The 26,187-nt window shown below is 41.7% G+C and overlaps 1 protein-coding gene and 3 long non-coding RNA genes across 7 annotated transcripts; 1 reads left to right on the forward strand and 3 right to left on the reverse strand.

The window, feature by feature from the left end:
• The first annotated feature begins 254 nt into the window (after nt 1-254).
• LOC136440622 (collagen alpha-1(XVII) chain-like) lies at nt 255-8,323 on the forward strand. 3 transcript variants are annotated; one of them, XM_066436708.1, is made up of 5 exons: nt 255-340; nt 2,576-3,553; nt 4,376-4,547; nt 4,897-5,008; nt 5,246-8,323. In XM_066436708.1, the coding sequence occupies exons 2-5, from the start codon at nt 2,602-2,604 to the stop codon at nt 5,669-5,671; spliced, it is 1,662 nt and encodes a 553-aa protein (XP_066292805.1). In that variant the 5' UTR covers nt 255-340; nt 2,576-2,601; the 3' UTR covers nt 5,672-8,323. The 3 variants fall into 3 exon arrangements, with proteins under 3 accessions (XP_066292805.1, XP_066292813.1, XP_066292798.1); XM_066436716.1 differs by lacking the exon at nt 255-340 and adding an exon at nt 352-640; XM_066436701.1 differs by lacking the exon at nt 255-340 and adding an exon at nt 362-407.
• Nucleotides 8,324-13,041: 4,718 nt separating this feature from the next.
• LOC136440741 (uncharacterized) lies at nt 13,042-15,355 on the reverse strand. Its single transcript, XR_010756701.1, has 2 exons — nt 14,839-15,355; nt 13,042-14,308 (listed from the first exon to the last, which is right to left on the reverse strand). It is a non-coding gene; the product is annotated as an uncharacterized lncRNA (long non-coding RNA).
• A 460-nt stretch (nt 15,356-15,815) lies between these two features.
• Nucleotides 15,816-19,227, reverse strand: LOC136440734 (uncharacterized). 2 transcript variants are annotated; one of them, XR_010756700.1, is made up of 3 exons: nt 17,374-19,227; nt 16,491-16,607; nt 15,816-16,234 (listed from the first exon to the last, which is right to left on the reverse strand). It is a non-coding gene; the product is annotated as an uncharacterized lncRNA (long non-coding RNA). The 2 variants fall into 2 exon arrangements; XR_010756699.1 differs by lacking the exon at nt 17,374-19,227 and having other exon boundaries at nt 16,491-17,367.
• A 5,535-nt stretch (nt 19,228-24,762) lies between these two features.
• Nucleotides 24,763-25,924, reverse strand: LOC136440749 (uncharacterized). Its single transcript, XR_010756703.1, has 2 exons — nt 25,772-25,924; nt 24,763-25,236 (listed from the first exon to the last, which is right to left on the reverse strand). It is a non-coding gene; the product is annotated as an uncharacterized lncRNA (long non-coding RNA).
• Nucleotides 25,925-26,187: the final 263 nt, after the last annotated feature.

The raw sequence follows: 26,187 nt of genomic DNA on the forward strand, positions 1-26,187 counted from the left end.
TAAACATTATCTTTAAAATTTGGCAACATAACATTACATGACTTTAAATGGAATGATTTAGATAGCGTCATATCACTGTAGTAAGATTTTAACATAAACAAATATCAAGACATATTATGTCAGAAAAAGGTACATAAAAGCATTCTAATAAGCTTTTATGTACCTAGTAATTTCTTTCAACATTAATTTGAGTTTAATCAAGGAGGTTAATACATAAAGAATAAACGATTTCACCCCGTAAAAATATTGGACTGATCTGATTTGCTCATCTCGACCCCAGAGCTGTGTGAGAAGACCCCTGGGTACGAGGTTGGTGTTCTGCCGGTCCCATGACCTGAAGGTCAGTCTACCTTTTCTTCCTGTAAACACCTTTGTTATGGTTAAATGTACAGGGAATAGGAACACTGGTAGGTGGTGCTGGGTTACAAGGCTGAGGGGTATAATATTACCTGGATGCAGGCTTGAAAAGGGGGAACTGAGCTGAGCGCCCACGCAATTTATCCGAGCATGATTTTCTTCTTCTTTTACCTCATCTTTGTTGCTTTGTTGTCATTTCTGCTGCTTCGTTGTTTCGGTGTCGTCTGAATTATTCTCATCAGAAGCGAGGAACGACCCTCTTACGTCGTCTGTTGCTCTTAAGGTAAGTTTGACACCGCAAGAACAAACGAAATAGGCAAAAAATTAATAAGTATATGGCTATGTGGGGAGGGGGGCTTGCTACTGTACTGATGTTGTTTCTCCAGGATTTCATTAAAAATATGGAACGAGGAGTCGATAATAGAATCAACAAATTATGTGTGTACCACAGGTCAACAGTAAACATGGCATGCCAACACAACACAGACTTCGTTTGATATTACTAAAATGCAAAAACATCAAGCAGATACTGAGAAAGTACCATAAATTTTTTGTGTGCAGGAAATTAGTCTCCATGAAGTCATGCCTTAAAAGTTTGATAAATCATTGCATCTCATGATCATATATCCCGTATATATATATATGGTTCATACCAAAGCGGCCTTAACTCCGATGCAACGTTGACCAAAGAGGACGAGAGAGACTTAGCAGCTCTGACACAATCGTAGGATCATGTGCCGTATGCACATTACATTCTGGTCAGTGTTAACAGTATAGCTTCTTTTTTTTTAAATCCATCCAAGTCTTGATTTTGTCCTTGAAACCACCTGTGGTGCCCAGGGCCATTTAGATGGCACTTGTCTTAAGAAGGCCTTAATGTAAGTATCACTATAAGTATATATTAGAATTATGAAAGCTGTTGGGGACGACTAACCAGCTGTCTTATTGTTCAAAGCAGATGTTACAGCTAAAGATGATAATCAGATTCCTCGATCTATTTATAGCTTTGTTGCTGGGGCCTTTGGTTCCCCTTTCAGAGGCCCCACCTAATTATAAGCACTTTGTGACCGGAGCCTGACACAAAGGAAACCAGTCACATGGTTCTGAATCACAGAAAATGCATTTTAGTTTAATGCCTTATTTGCTGTTACATATTTCAGTGATATTCTATTTTATGTATGAATGCTTTTAAGAACCTGTAAACAATGTTGTAATTCTTTTTTTGATCAATAATTGGGTGTAGCAAAATTGACAGGATTGTCGTTTAATATATTAGATAAACACAGTTCACTTTTTGTTGTGTTTTGTACTATCCCTACTGAACATCCTGGGCAAGGAAAGGTTATCAAATGCCACAGCTTATATTAGCTAAGCCTGCTTTTGTGATTCTATTATCCTTGGCATACTGAGTGTGAGGTGATATTCAGTACTTCTGTGCATGTCCTGGCATGGTAGAGATATGAAAGGAAAAGATTTTTTCCAGAGCTATATACAATGTTGTATCTCTAATGGTTTTTGCATATATCAACACACAGTTGTAAGTTATTGATTTTATTTCTCATGCTATGTTAAGTACTATTTTCCCATGGGATTGTATCAAGAGAAAAATTCTGCAAGAAGGCATTACATGAGCCTCCTTAGCCTGGAAACCAGATCTTTTGTGTGATGCGTGACGTTGACCTCTTTTGCTGGGGAAGGCCTCAGTAGGGGATAGAGTTCGCACCCGGTCTCTCTTGGCAGCCGATCCCTGATAACTATTGCGCTTAGGCGCACAAGGGTAATTAGAGGCCCGTGTGTTATCTGTGGTGGTGGGGCAAGTTGCTTCCCGGCCGAAGGATTAGCGACTGGAGTGGTGTGGTCTGGTACCCAGGCTAGAGCCTTCTATTAAGGTGTTGCTTTACATTGTATTTTGAAAGCAGATATAGTCATTAATGTCACCTCCTTACATGCATTTCCAATGTATTACTACAATTGTACTACAGAATTGTTTCAACTGTGACCTTGAAATTTCAAAACACTGCAAAGGCCTCCCTTCTTCTTTTACTGCGAACTGAAGTCCCTGCATAAATAAATTATTGTAGTTTTTGTACAGTATGTCAGAACAATGAAATGTGCATTACTCATTAAAGAGCACCAATCTTAATTCAGTGTGCATAATTGCCCATGTACATGTACACTGATACCTGTATATTGATTGTCTGAACATAATACTTTTCAGGGCAGTATAGCTGCTACACTTCAACTATGGCACTACAAAGGATCCTTCTGGCTGTCTTTGTCATATTCCTCAGCTGCCTGGTCTCAGATTCCTCCACGTTCAATCCGGTTGAGGCGACCCTACCGTCTGGGGTCAATGGGACTCCAAAGAAAGGCTCGAGCCTTCGCGGCGTGCAGGAAACGAACCCTAAACCAGAAGACGTAGAAGGCGGTGGAGAGACGCTTCCAGACGCCGGCAGCTTGTTAGGAAAGTACCAGGAGGCTCCGGCACAGGGCAGGGCAGGGAGAGGCCCACAGGCTGAGGATGTTCCGTTCTATGAAAAGATGACTGGATCTCCTGTTGGCTCACAGAAGGATCCCGAGGAAGCTACGCCGACAACAGAAGTTGCAGAAGATCAGCCCGATGGCTTGTACCCCGACATGTCGGCTAGAGGGGAGGGAAATCCGACAGACAGTTCCCCTCCAGATCGGCCCGATGCAGGGATCCACCCAAACCCACAAGATATTCCACCGGGTTACCCAATACCAGGACAACAAAATCCTGGATCTGGATTGCCTGAGATTCCACCAGGTTATGCTAATCCAGGGCAACAAAATCCAGGATCTGGGCTACCTGAAATCCCACCTGGTTATGCTAATCCAGGGCAACAAAATCCGAGATCAGGATTACCTAAGATCCCACCAGGTTACGCTAATCCTGGACAACAAAATCCAGGATCAGGATTACCTCAGATTCCACCAGGGTACAACATCCCTGGACAGCAGAACCCAGGATCCGGGATCCCACAGATCCCACCGGGATACTCCATTCCCGGAATGCTGCCGGGTGCCGTGATGCCGGGGATCCCGCCCGGCGCCCCGCTGCCGTCCAAGTGGAGCGTGGAGATCTACCCCAACCCGCAGCACCAGTGGCTCCAGTGCGGCAGACCACAGGCCTCCTGGCTGTGCGATCCCAACAGTATCCTGACAGACTCTGAGGGTGAGCTTCAGACTCTCAGAGCATTAAGAAAGGCTACATGTTTAGCTCTGGGAATCAATTCTTTTCTGTTTTTTTAAAAGGCTCATATCAGAAAAATTGCAAAAAGATCGATGTATCAAAGAAAGATACAGAAATTCTACAGACCACAACCCTGGGAAAATCTCTCTAAACCTAGGAAAGAAAATGTAGTTAGAATCCCAGTGCTGATAATGTAGCCTTCAGTTGTAGACGTACTTGCCTCCAAACCTACATAAAGGTAATAAGACTATAGCTACATGTACTTTCTATGGTTCTACTTGGTTACTGGACAAGGTTATTATTTATTGGGATAATTTGAAGCTTCAATCCAACACACATTTTTTGTGTTGGATTAAACTAAAGCTTCAAATTATCCCAATATGTACTCTACCAACACAGATGAGCTTTCATGCAAAGATTATTTTATGAATCAAACCTCCACATTGTTTATACTACATATAAAAAGAAGCGATGTAGTTTTCTCCAACATAGTTCTGTTGCATGCACAAATACTTGCAAATTTGCAATATGGTGGCAAGTTGGTGTTGGAGTTAGGGTTGTTGACTAAATGATTCTAGGTTTCAATCCCTGCATGACAGGCCCCAATGGTGTGCCCTTTGGAAAGGCAATTAATTAACACTATTCTTTCGTCAAAACTACATGTAGTCCATTACACCTAAAGGCTCTTTAGCAGTTCTTCGAGAATACAAATGTACTTGGTAAGGGTACTATCAAACTTTTCCCAAGTATGCAAATGAGGTATATGTAAAATGACCTGTTCCCACTACCCGCGTGTTGATACAGCCGACTTTCTGTCCGAGCTCCTGGGAAACGTGTCCACCAGTACCGGTACACCATGTGTGCCGCAGCAGCGTACAGAGAGGGACGTCAGGAAGCGCTCCGTCAACAAGTCCTCAGAATTCCCCGGCTACACCATATCTGTGGCCCTGGTTCCTGACATCGTCAAGATGTTTGGGTAAGTGTCTGAAGGAAAATTATTAAAAGTACATGTGACTCCCTCACCGAGAGTCAAGGTTTGGGTTCAAATCCCAAGAATGGCACCAATGTTGTGCCCTTGGGAAATAGAGTTTAAACTTATGTCCTCACTCAACTCAGGTGAAAATGAGTACCTGGCTTGGATGGGAAGCAAAGCTGGAAGTGTTTGCTGGGAGTCACTCCAGGAGCATGTTAAAGAACCCACCACACTTATTGAGTGGAAAAATTGTCAGGGTCCATCCCTGTAAGAGTAGAGAGATAACATGCTGCGAGACCAAATTGACTTCTGATGATGGCTAAGATTGTGGTATTTCTTTACTGTTGAACAGAGAACGAGACAGGGACGCCATCCGGCGGTTCAGCCAGGTACTGCTGCACCTGTGGGACCCAGGCGAGTGTGACGGAGGAGTAGTCCTGGTCTACTGTCAATCATCTCAGAGGGTAAGACACAACAGCGTTGAAGTTTGTAACACGTTTATGTTATCTGCAGTAATTTCCTTCCAACCTAGATAAACAAAAAGTCCAGGCTTACATCTGCAACCTGTTTTTATTCTGGTATCCTTGTTAGCGGTTGGTTCTGCCATGAGCTCTCAGTCTACTTGAAAATTCTAGGGCTGCACAACAACCTACGATGAGTGTGACCCCACCGTAAAATGTTTTTCACATTGTAACCTACAGGTGTACGCAGCTCGTGGTGACGCTGCGGAGCTCAAACTGACCAACCAGGACGTCTGGGAGGTTCACCGGGACAACAGAGATGCTCTGGAGAACAACAGAACCATGGAGGCGCTCACCAACATCATCCTGGGGTACCAGCACATCCTACAGGGCACCCCCGGCACCGAGGTGGACATGGAAGTCGTCTACTCCTCTCTGACCATCGTGTTGTTTCTGGGAGCGGCTTCGGCCTGTTTAGTCTGGTTCCTGTACATCGGGAGGGACAGGAAGTATCGGTTCACTGCCGAGAGGGATGCGCTGGGTAAGCGGGGGTGTAAGGAGAGACTGAAGCGGGTGTGTGGTAGGGGGGAGAGCAGTCGCAGGGGAAGACGCGCGGACGAAGTAGCGGAGGAGGAAATTATGATGGAGACGGTGTACAGCGTGTAACAGTGTTGCACCCTTGGTTTGTGAATGCCGTTTGTTGCAGCATGACGCACTTCATGTTAATCTCCAAGCAAATCCTCGTGGTGGCTATCAGATCTAGCCCTAGTGCCATCCTAGTTAGTTTACCGGGGCTCCCGTACTCCCCCTATCCAAGGTTGGTTTGGGGAGCAAATGGGAGGTCCGGAAAACTACTGTAAAAGTGGAAATGTTCGCAGAGACTTGATTTTGTGGTAGGTACAAAATAGAGTGTTTGCAGTGATTTTGAATTCACGGTTGAAACTGCCAGCAAGATTTTACTGTAAAGGGGGCAATGTTCACCATGATTTTCAGTTCACAGTTAAGAAGTCAGCTTGAAAAACATGAACATATGTTTGCAGTGGTGTTATGTTCATGTTTTTCAAGCTGACTTCTTAATTGCGAACTGAAAATCACGGTGAACATTTCCCCTAGTATGGCACTCAGGCTATATCACATCTTCAGGGCCAGTCAGAAATCGTTACGAATTCCCCCCCTCCCCAACATCTGCTTGGAGATGACATCACGTGTGAAGTATGGTACTGGCATACCTGATATGAGAAACTTGTTGCAGGGCAACATATGCACAGTGTGTAAAGAGTGTTCAAGGGTTGTATGTCGGCACGGGGTGTGCATATAGCAGTGTGGCACAGTTGTGCTGTGGACTACTGATATTCCATCATAATATCCTCTCCAACATGCTCCTTTAACCAACATTAACAAGTAACTGGTTAACTGCAATCATGGATTGTACAAAGTCTTTTTGGACAAATTAACAGGAGGGAAGAAACATTTTTAAGTGTTGTCTATACTTTTAAGGTCATGTTTATTTGTTGTATTGTGTTCTCAGGAAAAGTTCAGATCTTGCCCTAACAGTAGTTTCTGATATAGTTACATCTAAGCAATGTACTTTTGATTTTCTCCAGAGTTGCATTATTTATTTACACTTTTGTTTTCATTTTATTTTATTTCAATGGTTTGACCATAGATATGATGTGTACATAGTCGTGTACAAACAGCCATAGGCTATAACAAAGGGTTAGACCATGCTGGTAAGGCCAAGGAAAATTAATGTTGTGTTTTGGATTACAGTCTTGAAAAAAAATAGGGTCTGTAGGTAGGAATTCTCTTCTTTTTTTTGGCAGAGTGTCAACATGAAGGGCACCTCGGTTTGGTGAGTCTGTTTAGATCACTTTTTCTATTGCAGCAGAAATGAGAAGAACATGTTTGAAAAAAAATTCTACAATGTTTTCATCGCTCAGATGTCAGATCAAAAATGTCATGTCCCTTGCCAGCAGTCAATCCACCAAAAAGGCTTAAGGGTCGGCAGGTTTTGATAGGGTTGGTCCAGTAACCGGAAACACAACATTTTTTCCTAGGCCTGAAACTGCTATAATGTCAAACTACCAAACAGGACATACATATTTAACAAGCTACATGTATACATATAGATATAGAGTAAAATAGTATTACATTGACATATGACATTCATATCATGTTTTGTGATTGATATGTTCAGAGAGTAATTAGCCTTCATGCTACACCATTTTATTTTCCATGGTTCTCAACTTCTCAGCCTCTTTGAAAAAAGATAAGTGTAAGGCCAACATATCAGAGGAAAAATTAAATCTGACTATATTCACCCCTTGAAACTGTGTGTTCCAGGATACAGACATGTTTATGTGTTAATATTCCAGTTTTAAAAACCTGGTAACCAGTGGACTGTGTGGCCTAAGTTTACGATGAAAGGCAAAGCTTTACTTTATTTTGTTACTGAAGCGTATCTCAGTAGTTTATAAATAGACTAATCTAAACCTCACAAACTGGTTTCGTCATAGGGGGGGGGGGATTTTGCCCACAAGCTGTCTATGTCACCGTGCATATCTGTTAAGTATAGAATGTGTCAAAAGGACATTCCCAAACCCAGAGGAATCAGGTGTTCAATTACGGTCTGACTGATTTACAACACAGAAGCACCAAATAATCCGTTTTTCTCGGTATTTTACGCAAGTGAGGTAGATTTTGTAAAACAATATCCGGAAATGTTTGATGATATGTGTGGGCCGCCAGCAAGAAGTGAATACCAGCGAGACGCTGGGCTTTGTGACATCGGTCGGGGTTCGCGGAACACATTCTATTATTTAGGGATGTCCGCTGTGACATAGACAGTTTGTGAGCAAAATCCTCCTATTTTGTGTGGCTCAAATTTGTCTATTCCAACAGGTTTGCTGTATACTGGTCCTGCATGTACACAGTCTACTTTCAACATTCATCAAAGACATTGTGACCACATCATCAGATTGGGTGGTGTCGTCAGTTGCTAAACTGAAAACTTGTAAAAATCTATATTGTATGTCTGTGCCAAGTGACTAATCAAATGATAACTCAACAACAACCAGTTGAACAAATAACATTGACAGTTTATTGGGTCATTTTGTTTTCAATTTGCACAAGTATATATATTCTAGAAACAAAACATATTGTTGCTTTGTGTGAAGAGGTGTTTATTCAGTTATTTGATATATCAATAACAACATCTAATGCAACTGCAATGCAAACTTATATAGTTGACTAAGATGTTGCGCTTGTTAAACTTAGAGACCTTACTGTGTGTGATAATAAAGCACTTCCAACACACTACATCGTCTCCTTATACTGGTGACTTTAGATAATGTTTTCAATAAAGTGACACTCGTGAGTAATTGCCTTTGCCATTCTTGAAAAAGACAATAAAGTCGAAACCGGTCGAATACCAGTCTCCGCTGTCATTTTCCCAAGAACTACCAATGTTGCCAAGAAGGTTATGTTTTGGGAAGAATTTGTATGTGGATGAACAGCATAACTCAATAAGCTTTTGATGGATTGTCATGAAATTTGGTATGTGGTTAGCTGTTGCCCTGTTAGAGATGATTAGATTCTGGGACTACTGGTGGCTTTTATTGGTACTGCAGCAGAATTTCCAGTTTAGATATCTCGTGTTCTGGGGGATTGAAGCAATGGTCATGAATTTTGGATGGTGGATGGCTCTTGTCGGGAAGAAGTGATGTAAGTTTTCGCCCTCCAGCAGCTATCTTTTGAACTGCAGGTGTCATTTCAGTAGACTTTGAAACAAAAGTTAGGAATGGACGAATGGATGAATTTTTATGTTTTTTTTATATTTGGGTAACTTTGGTAGGTATACAAATTAGGATTTGATATATTCACATTGTAATGAGGAAAAATTACTTGGCGAAATATGAGGTCGAGAGACTCTAGGTGAATATATACCATACACATACATGTATGTCCAGCCCCAGTGCATTGACTTCAAAAGAACAAATTAGCGCCCAACCGCTTATGTACAGTAAGTATACTTAAATACATTAAACAAACGGGGAGGGGGGGAGGGAGGGAGGGAGGAAGGAAGGAAGGAAGGAAGGAAACACTTCATATATAAAAACAAATTTCATGGAGATTTTGGGTCTTCAGACTCTTGTATTTCAAAAGATTTACACAACTATGCAATGACATATATAAAAGACGGCCCAAGCTCTGTCCTTTATGCTTGAGAAACCAGGCGCCCCTCCACAGTCGTCACCAGGTGTCACGTCAGGGGTGTGTCAACCTCTCAGTGCCAGCGTTAGGGGCGGTATGGGAGGACATTTTTGACAGCTGACTTTTTGCTGACAACGATACAGAACTGACAGAAAAGGACATTCGTCAGAAACCCCTCCCAGACCCTTCTCAAGGTAAACCAGTGCTCTCGGTCTCAGGGTGTCGCAATCAATCAGATGCACACCCCAAACTCTTCCCTTGCCATTTACATCCATATCGCTACGATTGCCGCATGCTTCAATGTAAAAAGAAAGTTCTCCTCTTTAATTACGGTTGATTATTACATGAAAATTCAATGGAGTTCTTTGCTGGCGAATAAAGTTGCATCATCTCTGCTGCTGAAAATGTTGCACCTCCTTTCCACCAGAGGCTGTGACTGCTCACCGTCACCTCTGAGTGACGGCTGAGCTTTCACTTTTGACTTTTCAGTTTATCTCTTACTTTCACCAAAGTTTTGACAGATCGCCCAACGAACTGAACATAGCAACAGATCTTTTTTGTTTATTTTGTGTTTTGTTGTTTTTTATACCTTGCATCACATTCCAATATCAAAAACGTAAAATTAATAATTAGGATGTTAAGTTTTATTCTATGCTTCTATTTTGTATTATGTTTAAGAACTTGTGCCATACTGTGTACCGAGTACAATTGTCGTGCAATAAAGTTCTTCTTCTGTAAAACAAAGGGTCACACAAATCCAGTTTAATATGGTCCCTGTACAGCTCACTCAGGGGTCGCAGTCTAGTGGAAAATGGGGTTTAATGGAGATGCTTCGTAGCGATCTGTTGTCAAGACCTGCAAGGCAATAAACGGCTATACACTGAATTGAACTCTATCACTACGTACGTGTAGTAAGTTCTCCAGGAATCAAGATCGTGGCTCAGATCACCCGAAACCTTAGTAATTCTCCACTAGGCCAGTTTCTGTCTGTCAGAAAATCAAATCTACGTCGGGAGTTGGAAAAGTAAGCTCCGTGGATTTTGGCATTAATATACATTTCCACTCACTTTGTCTCGGTGGATAGTTAAAGAACGCACTTGTTGAAGCCTGGCGAAGAATAACTATGGTTTCGGGTGAACTTAGCCACGACCTTAATTCCTGGAAAACTTACTATTTCTGTACTACAGTTTAATTTAGTAGTTTGAAACTTTGATGTTTTATGCTATGATTTGTTTGTGGTCCTAACATAATTCCAATGTTTAAGTGTAGTATTTAGTTGTTTGATGTTAACTGCTATGTTGTGTTTGTTGCCCTTTCATAATTCTAATCCAATGTTGAACTACTGTAGCCTTAGTATTTCTCATGTTGTTTCTTACAGGGCTAAATGTTAGAGAAAATCTAAATGTAGAATTCATTTGGGAAAATTCTAGAAAATCTAGATACAAAATTAACGAGACATTGCAGTTAGACAGTAGCCATGAATGTTGATGAAACATATTTCAAACTTTTGCAGATTTCCATTGTGGATTGTAAGAAGCTCTGTATCAAATATACACTTTAGTCTATGCTCACATGAACAATCTAGTGTCATAAAAGCTCTTACATGTGTAGCATTAAGAATAACAAAACCTACTAACTGAATAATGAGTTTTGTAAGAGTTTGATGATTGGTATTGACAAATAGACAATTTTGCTGCTGAGATTTCAAATCGTGTGCTAGCTATTTGGGATATAAAACTTTCCTCATTGTAGATTTTGTTTCACCTGTAGTGGAAAAAAAACTTGCGCTTGTGTGAAATATCTTTTCATTTTTGCTCATGGTTTAAATAGTGTAAACCATTGTAAGTGTTCCACCCGTGTTAGAGTGTACAGGCAAGTTCAGGTCCGGATTCAGGTCCCATGGCATATGTGTTCTAATAATATTTTTTTCCTGTTACAAGTAAAATTGCATATTTGCATTAATTTTACATGGAATTTGAAAACCATTCATGCAAAAGTATATATAGAGTCAGTAGTAAAAACAGGAATGTTTTCATGTTTTTCCAGTGCAAATTTCACAATCTAAGGAAGGTTTAAGATGATTTAGAACAAAAAGGTGAATATAAGGTCACACCAATTTAATTTGTTGGTTCTCGGAATCACCGATCCTATTTTTTTCCTCAGTCCCGGCCCTCCCGTGGGTCTTATCGGCCTTCGAGCGATACGACCCGCGGTCGGGTAAGTACCTCGGCAATACGGAATACACCGTGTTGTATTCTATATTTACATGTACTTAACGGACGTCAACACCTGATAGGCAGAAGAATCCTAAATGCTTTCTACACGATATATCGCTGTGACCGAGGACGTCCAATTGATTGCTCAGACAATTGTTCCAAGGAGAGTTCTAGACATTAAAACATTCATTTCCCAGAGCCCCCGCACAATAGAAGATTTGATTTAAATAGTGTGTCAGACGACAGTCGGTCAGAACGAGAGTGACCCTCTGTTTCCCGCCATTTTGTGGCCACATTTTCAGACATGCACTCATGTTTCGGTCTGAAGACTGAACGTTGGACAAAGCAACACCCATGCATGTTATGGCTTTCTCAGTGTCATTAAAAACACGTCGTGACTCTGTGATCAGGTTTCATACCGATGAACTTTGTAGAGATCAATGTCAACAGTCAGGAAATATTTTCAGAAGAGCGCAGCAGCGACAGAGTTATCTAAATGTGAAAACCGCACATATACTGCAAAGATGATGGTGTCTTAGTAAAGAAAGGACATAACGACGATTTTGTGTTACATATAAACATACAGACATAGGACACCGTTTGAGACCCATTGCATTACGTAAGTTGACCAAAATGAACCAATAACTTACCAATATATCTTGTGCCTTAGTTGCCTGTCATTTTGTGCGGACACTTGAAACTAGCTGTCTCAACTCCCCCAGTAATGTCACTTGGCATTCTCGATGAATGATGTGTTCCTGTGGTTTGGAATTTGAGCTCTAGAGAGTGCAACAATAAGAAACATTATGTGCTTTTTCAGAACATATTTTTTTATTGTAAGAATGTCAATGAAAATTAGAAACGTGATTTTGTAGAGTTACATATGGAACTTTGTAGAAAATTGTTTCCTGTTGCGCCGATCTGTCTAAATACAACAAAGGGTGAGGTGTCGTCCGATGTGTCAATGCTACGTCATTCAGTCATGTGCCCTGGGGCGTGGCCCGTGATGCGTATTGAAGAAAAGGTAAATATTACAGTACCATCTACATTTAAGTGGCCAGGTGACCTAATGATTATATATACACAACCTTCAAACTATGCTGATGAAGGGAATAAGTTAAAATCCTCCCACACCATTATTGATGTATAGGGCGGTGCCCATCTCCGTTTCATAGCCCTGGGCCACACTGTTGTGCAATCACTGTAGCAGGGGGCTAGTCCACTGGCAGTGAAGTGTGTTTAACTTCCATACTGTTTCAGAAGTATGTACCATTTTTATAAAGTCTTTGGTATGACTCAATGCCTCTCTTGTCCAGAGATGCCCTAACCGGGGCTTGAACCCTGGGCTTGAACCCGGGCCTTCTGGTCCAAGTAATTTGAACCAGATGTGGTGAGAGATAAAGGCGCAGGCCACTACACCACAGGGACACCCCCGATGAAGGGAATAGCAAACTAGAAAGGCAACATTTCCAACATACTCACACGTCTTCGCACCGGCACGTGCAGTATTTCAATTTTTTGTTAAGGAGAGCAGGTCAGCAAAAACAGTATATTTCCTCGTATGGAGGGGAACATAATAAAACCTCGTCAAAAAGCACACAATTCGCGTAACGTTTTGATGACATTTATTATCAAAGGTCGCCCAAGTCAAACAGAAGTCTCCACATTGAGGTCGCGTGCTGTGCGTATCTTGATGACCGTGTTCCCGCCCACCAGCTAGTTAACATGCTAAAGTTTTACTTTGACGAGTTATACAGAAACCTAACCGTACAGAAACTTTCGCTGTAACTTACTTAGTGTAAGAAATTAAGTAAACCTGTGGGGAATTAGTGCTCCAAATTAGATTGAAACTTGGCCATTCTGCCATTCTTTCGATATAGAAAGCTGGGTACGGATCGAGTTACTTCATTAGCTCAGTTACCGATCATTTCCAACTGAACGAACAAGTAGGGCAAAATTTGAAAAAAAAAATTCTGTTTTGAAAACTATCTTTCATCTACTGGAGTCAAAGCAAATCGGTTAGAAATAGCATAACGAGACTGAGGATTAGTGCCCACTCTTTACAATTTGAAAAGGGCCGACACTACAACACACCAGTCAAAGAGAGACTGTGTCCAACATGCCAAAATGATATTGAGAATGAATTTCACTTCATTATGGGCTGTCCAACTTATGCTGATGACAGACAAAAATTGTTACAATCTATTGTATGTACGTCCGACACAATATCCGCACCTACCAGGACAAATATATTTAATATGATACTATCATGCCCTGTTCATATATCCACCTATGTAGGCAAATTTGTATATAACTGTGTACAAAAACGAGACAATATCATACATTCCTGACACAGCATACTGTTATCAACATATTGTGTTTTAGAGCGTTAGCATGTACATTATTCTATAGATTATATTTACTGTTAGTCATAGATTAGATTAGTTCTCTATATTTGTCAACAATTAGCAATAGCTCAATTCTCATGTACGTAAATTGCCATACATTGTACCAGCTACAATTGTCGCGCAATAAAGTTCTTCTTCTTCTATTGGTTTTCCTTGTTGCGATGGGCCGTTGGTCGACGGGAGACTCTGAACAACTCCCTCAGCCTCCTGAGCTCGGCACGCTCCACCCGACCCGCACGTCTGGCACGGCGTTTCTCCGCTGCAGGAGCAGCGGGCTGGTCGGCAGGTCATTCTCCTCAGCCGCCGGTAGCACTGCCGGGCTCACCCGGTGTCCCCCCTCGGCTCGCTCACCGTAGTCTTGCCGAAGATTCTGCAGAATATTTGCGTTGATTCCTTCCAATACATTCCCCAAGGCGTTTCGTCGGCGTGGGGCCCTTCTGAGTCTGTCAGCGTCAGACATTTCTCACCTGCGAACAGGACATCAAACACTATTGGCCTCAAAGTAAATGAGGGAAAGACCAAGGTACTGCGGAAAAACACAACAAATAACAACCCTATTAAGATAAACGAAGAACCCTTGGAAGAAGTTAAAGATTTTACTTATTTAGGTAGTAAACTAACTAGTGATGGTGACTGCACAGAAGAGGTAGACACAACAATCAGCAAAGCCAACCAAGTGTTCGCAATCTTAAGACCAGTGTGGAAAAGTACCAGCATACATATCAGCACCAAAGTCAAGATCTACTGAAGTAATGTGCTTAGTCACGGTACTCTTGTACGGAGCGGAGTGCTGGAAAGAGACAGCTCGTATCAAACAAAAAATTGAATGTCTTCCAAAATAAGCGCTTACGCAGGATTCTGAGAATTTTCTGGCCGAAAGACATATCAAACAAAAGCCTACATCAAATAACGGGTCTCATTCCAGTTGATAAGGAAATTGAGGTACGCAGATGGAGATGGTTAGGCCATATTTGCCGTATGCCACATAATAGCCTACCAAGAGTCGCGTTGAGATGGTGACCGCAGGGGAGAAGATCGAGAGGAAGACCGAGGGAGACGTGGAGACGTAGTGTGGAAAGAGAAGTGAAGAGAAGAGGCTACTCCGTGAACGTGGCTCCTACTATTGCGGAAGACCGGTCCAGATGGAGGGGCTTCCTAAAGCCTCATGCGTCACCTGGCTCAGAAGAGGATTGAGTGAGTGAGTGAGTTCAACACGTTGTTGAATTACCGGTGAGGGAGGTTGGTGCAACGGAACTGTCTAAAGGCTAAGGAGACCGAAATTCAGGCTAATGATGAGGGTAAATTTATCACAAGTCGACCCTGAAAGTTACCTGCGTACTTTCTAAGCCCCACATTTGTTCACACGACCTTTAATGACTTTTTAAACGACATGCATTACTCCGCCCAGGACATTCTCATCTCTCTTGGCTGACTTTCACGCTATGCCCTTGTCTTACCAATGACGAACATATGATCTTATGCTACGGTCCCAAGGGCAGTTGACAGGCCGTTTCTTTTTTGGCGACGCCTCAGGGGCGAGCCTAATAGTATACTTTACGCCCGTTCTGTAAGAATTCCCAGAATTGCACAGGCATGTCTGGAATGTGTTGAGTATTCCCTGGGGAATTTGTTTTGAAGTTACCTTTCCCCTGTCTCCCTGTGTTAATTTTGAAAGTAGCACATATGGTAAACAGTTTAATTTGGCAATTTAATCACAGTATTTGTTTGTCACGTATTTGTCAAAAGGTATTTGTGTGAAGTAAAGGGATAGTTATGTCTGTTGATCTACTAGTATTTTAGCTATATCTTTCGCCAGGGCTTGTTGCAATGATCTGAACATTTTTAAAGAAGCCTTTTTTACAAGAGCGAATAATACGTTACATTCTGATAAGATACAACTGGAAATAGAAATATCAAAACTTTATGTTTTAAATAAGTTGTATTTTGTTTGAAATAAGAACAAACTGAACACAATAATCCTTTGAATTTTATTACATATGATTTCAAATATTGAATGACTCAAGCCGCTCATATGTCTTCAGGTTAGGGACTATTTAAATCGCCAACGTTGGAAAAGAAACAGACAATCACATTGTGTTTTTATCTCTTTTACTTTATTAACATGGTAAGAGAAAATAAGATAGTTAATAAAACAATGTTATGGAAGATACATTTCCATATTGTACATTTAAGTAAAATATTTGTACAAGTAGCAAATCGTTTACTTGGCCATTCATGACACAGAAATTCTGGAACTATAGACTGAATGTCAAGCCTGACTAGATTGATCCCCACGATTGTTGGTTAGGTGATACGCAGCATTTGAAAGCTGCTGTTACTGCCGTTCAAGTTCAACTCTTTCTGATGACTGTTGTCTTTATTGTCATGCAGAGCTGAAAGAAACAATGTAGGATTATTAACACCTTGATACATGTTAACAGGCTCGATCACCTCCTTCCATGACAACCATAATCAACATGTAAACATGTATGGATGTCTATCAGTTTTGTTTAGATGATTGAAATGTCATGCCCTATCATACAATGTACAATCTAATTGATTAAACCAACGCACTACCCATCCCTCTCCATTCATCGTAATCGAAAAAAAGAACAAGGAAAGAAAGAAAAGGAAATGAATGTTACTAACCATGTTGTCCAGGCAAACTGTTTGAACAGCCTCCATGTAACTTGTCCTCCTGATTGGTCGCCCGGTTTGGCTGCTCCAGCCTTCCTCCATCCTCCTATCCTTATTATCTCGTAACTCCTGAAAAAGCAAGCTGATGAATAACTCACAACTTTGGTTGTACAGAAGTTTCGTACATGACATGCAACTATTTTTTGGAAGTCAGAACGTGTTAGGGATTAATATTCCTATGATGTTCGGCGGAAAATGGAAGATGACATATATCTTATGCTTTCTATGGTTACGTTGTTCAACCCTACACTTGAAAGCATTTCAGATCCAAAAGCTAAACACGTCCGTAACTGGACATGTAGAAAATTCATTTTTCTTCTAGAAGTTGCTCATTATACATGGGCATGGTCCTCTCCACAAATAAATAAACAAAACTCCTGCAACTTTAACTCAAATCGATGCACATTAATGGGTAATTGAACTGTTCGGAAAATCTGTAACTCACCGGTGAGGGATATTTGTGTCGGCTGAGCTTAACAGGATATTTGTGACTTTGTAAGTTTCCAAGAAACATTTCCATGTCGAAAAGATAAGGTACTTATCATCTCTCTTTCAAACTGTACTTATAAGTTTGCACAAATCAAAATCCGTAAAATCTAAAAACGAGCTCATTGTGAGGTATATGGGGGAGGGCAGGGGTGCTACAATTCAAATCAGTTTTCCATCACGCAGTGTGAAGACATATAGAAGACTTGTCGTTTGTAACCACTATGTTGGACAATAGAATTAATGCAGACCACGAAATAACGTAGTGATCAAGCATAGAAACGGCAAGTTCTATGTGTATAGAAAAATATGCGCCGTACAAGAGGTTTAGACCTAGAACTTCACTAACCTTCAGACCGCTATCTGAGTCTTTGACGGAAAGTGTGGGCGCCTTCCTGGCTTTTTCCTCGGCTCCGGACGGGTGGAGGTCGACGCAGCGTTTTGAACAATGGATCAAACTTCTGATGGTCAAAAGGTCATATGGCGTCCCAAAAGCGCGATTAATTAATCGACTGTCGTTTGCCCTGCCCTGGTCCCGCCTTACCGTAGTTGGTTTGTCGGTGGTTGGCTACGCCTTACTGTCGTTCACGCCCAGCTGTCGGTGGTTAGTTGCGCACTGCTGTCGTTCACGCCCAGCTGTCGGTGATTGGTTGCGCACTGCTGTCGTTCACGCCCAGCTGTCGGTGATTGGTTGCGCCCTGCTGTGGGCGTTCTAGAAAGTCACGCCCTGAGATCCGGAGGGACTGATACTAAAATTCCACCAGCTGGATGCCAGATGTCAACACAAATACTTGATGTTATTTATAGATCCTTTATTCACCCTCTCCTTGAATATGGTGACATTATATGGCATGGGTGTACTTTATGTGATTCCCAATGATTAGAACGAGTCCGAATATGTATACGAATACGAATGCGCTCTTGTACTTTCAGGGGCTGTATAGGGGTCTTCGTATTCTTCGCTCCTTGCTGAACTAGGTCGGGAAAAACTTTCGGATCGTCGTCATGTTCACCCGCTGATCATGTTCTACAAAATTGTTCATAGCCATACTCGCCAGTAATACTGAAATTTTGGCTTGACCCAGTCATATTGTAGTTAGCAAACGTTCCAAAACTTAGTATTACTTGGTTTATATATTGATTGTTTATTGTATATATTGCTTGTTTAAATTTGTATCGAACTACCCAAATGCTGTATCTTCAGATGTGATGTTGGATATTAGCTACGTATACTTGCTAGAGCGGATCACCTCTGTATCCTGTGTATTCTTCAGCCGATTAATAAATGAATAAAAAAACACACACAAATACCGACCCTTCAGCTATAACCTTCGCCAGGGAGGGAAACACATGTTCCGCCTTTTAACTGAGGGTCTAACTGAGCGTGTCTTTAGTACATTTTCCTTAGGGGCATGTTGGCATTGACACGACAAACTAACTGGCCAGTGCAGGTACTGGAAGCAGTCTCGCATCTAGGCTGTATAGGAATGATTGCTTTGTTCATCCCTCAACCTAGTTTTGTTGTGTTTCTTTGCGTCCGGTATGCATCTGTGTTTCCACATATACTAGTACAGACGAAGCCACTTAATTGCACCTCGGATAAACGCACACTCCATTTAATTGCACCAAATCCCCAAATCCCAAACCGGCTCCCATTCACTGCATTGTTAGTGACTCCGCATATCTGCACCACGCATTGTCACCAATGCCGGATAACTGCACCAAAATTTTTCAAAAATCCTCCACAAGTTGACTTAAAAATCGGCAAACGCTGTACAAATGAGCCGATACTTGCCGGTGTAAAGGCACAATACTGCCAATATGTTATGAGTAACAAAAGAAGGCGGTCTCCATTGACAGTCACGTTGATAGGAATCGTTTGGGAGGTCCCGGGTGGGTCACAGGGCGTGTAGGAACCATTAAGAGACGCACGCCTACCAAAGGCGGCATTACGCTGTACTCAATAAAGATTGGTCTCTACCTGTACACTGTCTTATTACTGTGAGTGCATTCAAGTTCGCGGGGATTTGATTTCGCATTAAGGATGACATGGGGTGTTGTCGGTGGTTCGAGGTTCGCGGCAGCGCTATAGTCACATACTGCTGTAATTATGAAAGACCGGCGTCTTTACGTCACATTCAGTCGGAAACCGTACAGCGAGTCAGCAAAACCTACAAACACGTAGGAAGACATAGCAGTCACTTTTGGCAGTGCGGTGCTGACGTGATCATCTGTCACATTCTTTTATGGCAGAGTTGAATCCGCGTCGTAGAAACTTCCTGCATTCACCAGAACGAGGTGAACGCGGGTTCGGCTCTGCTATAAGGAGAATGATCTGTCACTGATCTAAGTCATCTAACCATATCTACCCACTGGATACATTGTACAACTCACTACCATGGTGTCGACAGTCTAATTTGTCCAAACATGAGAGGGGGCACTGCTCTGGGCTCACCCGTAATCAGTAACCAAGTCTTAGGTTCAGTTCCTAGTTTCATGGCGGTACATGATTTACGTAAATCGACAACTGTACTCTACGTAATGTAACACAGAAACTGTTATCCCATGACGATGTTTCAGAATGCCTCCCCTGTAACGTTACGTGTGTTGTAAATTAATGCGGTAGATCGCATGGAAAAATGAAAGAATGCAAAATCAAAACAGGTCAGTCGTAGTCATTTCTTTACTTTCAGCCAAGGGTCATGTTTTTGTTGTGCTAGTATTTTGACTAACAATACACCCCACCCCCCCCCCCCGCCCATCATTGTGCGGTCCAGCTGGGCATTTCGCATAATTGCACCAGCCGCACAATTGCACCAAAACGCTGACAAATGGGTGGTGCAGTTAAGCGGATTCTACTGTATATATTTTGGCCGGCATAACTCAAGACGTGCAAGAAGCTACGGATAAAGCACGTTGAAATCACTATCTCCATGAATAATGGAATGATAGTTATTGGCCTGTCTGTTGGTTTGTGTTTCTATCATACACATAAGAAATATAGCTGCATAAAACCCCAAAAAATTGGGTCTTTAAGTGTTTGTTGAGAAGAAAACCGACCAAAGAAAACAACGTTAACATCGCTGTCGTCTGGCGACGTTGTTTTCCCGCCATTTTTTTGGGCCGCGATGGTGGCGGAACGATTCAACGCACAGATTTGTAACGCTCTAACATGTGATTGGTACCGTCTATGAAAAGGAAACTGTATACAGAGATGGCGAAGATATTTCCCAATCAGTTGACGTAAGCGGTGTCGTTTTTTTCGTAATGATTTTGTAAGTCGGGTCGCATGCAAGACGTACGTCGGGCCGCGCGCACAGTGCGTAGTAGCCTATTTCCCGTGAAAACATGAGCTGGGATGCGCTGGACATAACCCTTCTCACATGACGTGAGAAGTGCACACAGTCAAAATTTTCCGGTCAAAAGAAAGCTAGAATATAGCAGACTTCAAGCCTTATTTACATTTCCCTAACTTCATCACCAACTTCCGAAGAGAGCAAAATAACCAAAGCGTGCTAAGTTAGGCACACTATCTGGCGTAGCACTAAATCAGAAGGTACATTCGTGAAAATGTCTCACAGCGTCTTCCGCATGTAACGCGGAGCGTGAAGGGCCCATGAACAGTATGAATACATTTCTTGTCCATGTATGTTCTTTAGATGAATGTGTTCAAAATACATTCATTAAAACATGACCATTCTCTGGCAACCAGCAATGGAGCGCTGTGAGTTCGAGCCCGTAAAAAAACGTGACATGTTAGGGCACCCCCCGTTGATATATACTCACTGTAAATCTCGTCATTGTCGAAAACAGGCCCAAAAGGCCCAACACATGTAACTGATACAGAGTCCAGCATCATGGAAAAACAAAGTTTATAGTACTGATAAAAATCTACCACTCAATTATCACGACCATACCAAGTCCATGTCACAGGATGTTCGACAATTTAATCTATCATTTAAAGTGCACACGTATAGTATCAAACCACGCTACCAACATTTATCAATAGCAAACCTTACACCGTCGCCATGGCAATGGTTTTTCATTGCCAATCTTATTTCACTTTCGGGCGTGACCGGCTTTACGTGGTCCCGTAGAAATCATTTTAGCCCGGGCATAAGATCAACGCGATGACAAATTTAAATAGACACCGAGCAAACACCGGGGTACACTACTCTAATTAATTACATCAAAGTGGAACAAATATAGAATACAGATTTAACAAGATTGGCAATGGTAACAAGACTTCACCATGGCGACGGTGGTTGTTGTTTTAATTTTTACTGTACCCTGCTTAGGGCACTGATAGGCGGTGATTTTCATACGGGATTTCTGACGTAAAGGGCTGATGAGTACATGTTCTGTTGGGCAAATACACACACACTCACTCACTCACTCACTCACTCACTCACTCACTCACACACTCACACACACACACACGCGCGCACACGCATAGACAACTAGAGTTCCACGACCTCATACCTTCGCCAAATGATTTTAACCTTTATGACTGACGAATTAGGAGTGTTTCTCATCAATTATAAATCATACCAGTTGATTGTCTTAAAATATAACATGTCCAAAGTATAAGCTTATCAAATTATGAGCTTAACAAAGAAGGTTCTGCTAATATTTATCATCAATTATGCAAATGAGGCCCTTATTAGCATAATTTGATTCAACGATGTTCACATTCACATAACTTCCCGATGCCACAAAAAAGTTTTAAATGTATGAAATTACCGTCATTTGCCAGTGTGGAATTAAAGAAGTTATTCATTAAGTATGCAAATTAGGCTCACATTTGCATATTTCTATCTATCAACATTCCTCTCTTCCTCAGTTACAATTTTAAGTCATATAATGGAACAAAGCAGATTTGTTGCCTCATTAATTATGCAAATTAGAATCTGATTTGCATAATTATCGTCCAATCATACTAAGCATCACACAAGCTATCAACATACCAAAAATCATGACCATCCATGAAGGCCATCTTGTTATAGTATTTTCTCATTAATTATGCAAATGAGGTATTCATTTGCATAGGTCATATCAATTAATATTTCTGTCTTCCTCAGTTACATATGGACACATGTTTCAGAGTCCTATCATGGAATTTGGCGGATGTACAAACTTTCCTCATTAATTATGCAAATTAGATAGTGATTTGCATAATAAGTATCTAATCATGTACATCATCACTCAAGCTATCTACTAACCAAAAATCATTACTATCCATCAAGCCCTTCTTGAGTTATTCCCTTTCGAAGTCAGACGCAAAACCTGCTCTGCAGTTCCAAAGCCGCTAGGGGGCCCAAACCCATACCACTTACCCTCTGTCCCAAGATCTATCTACCACTCAAAAATCAGTTCCATAGCATGGCCAGAACACGAGATATCAAAACAGGAAGTTCTGCTGCAGTACCGTAAGAAGCCGCTAGGGGGCCCAAAATCTAATCGTTTTTAGGTCTCATCAAATCCTACCAACATACCAAATACCAAGACAATCCATCAAGGCGTTCTCGAGTTATGCTGTGCCACTACAAACATACATACATACATACATACATACATACATACAAACGCTACCCTCTACATAACCTTCTCGGCGAAGGTAATGACAGCACAGCTACATTCTACCATACACACCCCACAACCAGATCAATTTCATCACAGCCTGACAACTAAAAACAGCCCGCTGATTGGGTTGCCACCACACATGGGTACTGCATAACCCACTTTCTATCCTTTGTACTGCTTATTAATATTAAGAATATCATTCCTATGATTCTTGTAGACAAATTCTCGTACAATTCCTAGAATTTTTGCAAACTGCACACAATACTATACCATTAGGCTCGCTCCCTGAGAGCGTCGCCAAAATCTCTTATAGAGTGTTTACGGGGTATACAGCGGAAAAACCACTTAACGCCCGGACAGACTCTTACAAACATTCATTCTTCCCCGCACCATCCCCGAGTGGAACGCCCTGACCTGGCGCGGTTGTTACGGCTCCCACCGTTGAGACATTCCGCGCCAGGCTGGAGGCCTGCCCGCCTTAGCCTGGGACCTCCTCCCCCCCCCCCCACTTTGCCCCTCGCGGGGTTATTTGGGGGTTATCGAAAGTTGAAGTTGAAAACAGACCGTAGACAAGGATGTACGACAACCTTGACCATCACAAGACAACCGTTAGTACGACACATACACGACTGTCCTCAGGCAAACTCCATTAGGGAAAGACCATTAGGAATTCCAGAGGGTAAGATTTTATTTAAGTGACAAAAACATCTAACGTAGCCATTTTAGTTAATTTCTTTTCCCTTTCTTTCTACAGAAATGAAAAAGACAGACGGCACCAAGAGCGATGATGGTGTGCGGCTGGACTGTGGAAGTGGCGCGGAGGATTGGCTTCATCAAGGCCGACCTTTCCGCAAAGGGTGGCAGTAACTTGCAGACCCTGGCACAGGAAACAGAAGTAGAGTTTTATTTCAAATAGCGAACTGTGCCAAACTTACCTGTGACACTTGTAGCTGCAGGTTTTACAATGGTTTCACCAGTATATTACAATCATGCTTAATGGTTCTGAACAAGAGAGCGCCAATGTTTCGCAAGGTATGACAGACCTAAGATGGTTAATATATGATGTCCATGTAAATAACCCTCAGCTTATGCTTCGGTCCCGATTGGAAAAAAGGGCCCACTGGGTAGTTGACGAGCTTTTAAAAATTTCGGGGGTGACCCCTACGTGATCCCATGGGACACCCTGCGGCTACCGGGGTATTTTTGGTCCCGGCCGTAACCCCGAATAATTTTTAGCCCGGACTTAAGACCAACGATGATTGGAGTTAAGAAATGAAAATAAGTATATGTGTTGGCATCGAAAGAATTACGGTCAAAATCGCCCAAATTCTTACAGGTTTGTACCTACAATGATCTCGGCTCGATATGTGTACGTTTCTGTGGGATTTCTTTTCCGGCTTGAGCAATAATTATCTGGGAAACTACAAGCAAAGGGGAGGTAAACATGCACGATTCTTACCACACCTAGGCGTCTAACAACCCGTCAATTTATGACCGTGTGGGCTCGAAGACAAGTCACCGCTTGTTTACATTGGATTATATGAAGGTCATATGTACAATGGATTGATTTTACATGTATAGTATTAAATAAAGAATCTATGTATTATACAGAAATTTGTCTCTCTTATATGGGTCAGTTTAGATAGGCTATATGATAATAACGTTAATGACCCGCCTATTCCTCGGTGTATATGGTGTCATAACGCCTGGTCATGTGCTATAACCACCTCATAAAACCACCTTGTTCGCTTCGCTCACTCAGTGGTTTTATTCGGTGGTTATAGCACATGACCAGGCGTTATGACACCATATACACCTCGGGGCGGGTCATTAACCCTTAATTGAAAACCACTATGATTCCATACTGGTAAATGACGAAAACTTCATACGCAGGGCATTAGTTATGAAGACCTAGTTTGCAAATGATGACCTAGTTTGCATAATTGATGATAAAATGCTAGAATAGCCCTCTTTGTTAAGATAAGACTATCGTACTGTGGCAAACGTCTGTTATTTGGGTGGAGAAGATGATCAACTGATATGATTTATGCAAATGAGGACCTTATTTGCATATTCAATGAGAAACACTCATAATACGTCATCCACTAAGGTTGAAGTCATTTAGCGAAGGTATGAGGTCGTGGAACTTTAGTTATGTTTCGCCAACGAAACATATTGTTTTTGTCAGGTTTCTTCTTCTCCTTCTTCTTCTTCTTCTTCTTCTTCTTCTCCTGTCAAATCTTCAAATCGCTTCTTCTCGGTCGTCCATTGACCAAATTAGCTGAAATTTGGTATGCAGGTAGAGTACGTGTATACCCCTAGACCCTTTTAAAATTTTTTTGATATAAGTTTTTAAAATGATTTTATGGAGGTTTTTTGGTCATTTTCAGACAAAAGTCGCACATGATGGCCTCCAGTGCCGTGGTGTTGAAACCTGAGGACCTGAAATTTGGTTTAGTTGTGCATTGGATATTTACCCAAAGGACCCCATTATTGTTTTTGGCATACACTACTTCAAAATGATTTATTTTGCAATTTTTTGATGCAATTTTTGGTTATTTCCTGTCGGGGCCAGCAAGAACTAGGTCATACTGTAACATAAGCCCTCCTACACTTCCCCTGTCTGGGACTTAAAACCAAGCAGATGTCAGGGGGTACCTCTACTAATGGTATTACAGAAAGTTATATATACCTTATGTTACATGGTACGGATGTTATATTTGAGATGTAGGTACCTATAGGAAAGGTGACTACACCTGACAATTACTTATGGTAATAAGGACCTAATTCGCATAATGTATGCATAAAGTTGTATGTCCCTTACCGTAAACGCTGCGGATGTCATCTTTGAGATGTAGGTACCTTTAGGAAAGGCGAACACACCTGGCCATAAATTATGCTAATGAGGACCGCATTTGCATGATTTATGCGTATACTTGTAATTCCCTTACCGGAAAAGCTGCAGATGTCAGATTTGACATGTACATACCTTTAGCAAAGGTGATCACACCTGGCCATGAATTATGCTAATGAGGACCTCATTTGCATAATTCATGGATAGACTTGTATTTCCCTTACCGTGACAGCTGCGGATGTCATCCTTAAGATGTAGGTACCATTAGGAAAGGTGAATGCACTTGGCCAAAAATTATGCTAATGAGGACCTCATTTGCATAAATTATGCAGAAACTTGGATTTGCCCAGGAGTTATTTTGGGACAGCCCACTTCTTGCATGAGGAGTATGGGCGAAACATCCTGAATTTGCTCTTAAAGCAAATGACGGCCAGTCTAGTTTCAGACTGTCTTGGTGGAAACTTCTAAGTGCCACCCAGCGATCAACAGAATAACTGCAAACTAGTGGCCAACATCCTCCCTACGTCGCCCTGCTAAAACGATTTGGAAGGGGAGGGGGCTTGAGTTAATAGCTCGTTACTATGACGAGCCATCGACAAGAGACCAACACGTCACTCATTTGCATTCAGTAGGTGTGCTTCCGAATACGTCACAGACAGTGAGAAATTGCAGAACTGATATTCCCCGGTGGAGACTGATTGCACACTGACGTTATGTATTGGCTTA

This window comes from Branchiostoma lanceolatum, chromosome 1, assembly GCF_035083965.1.
Source record: "Branchiostoma lanceolatum isolate klBraLanc5 chromosome 1, klBraLanc5.hap2, whole genome shotgun sequence".
Taxonomy (NCBI): domain Eukaryota; kingdom Metazoa; phylum Chordata; class Leptocardii; order Amphioxiformes; family Branchiostomatidae; genus Branchiostoma; species Branchiostoma lanceolatum.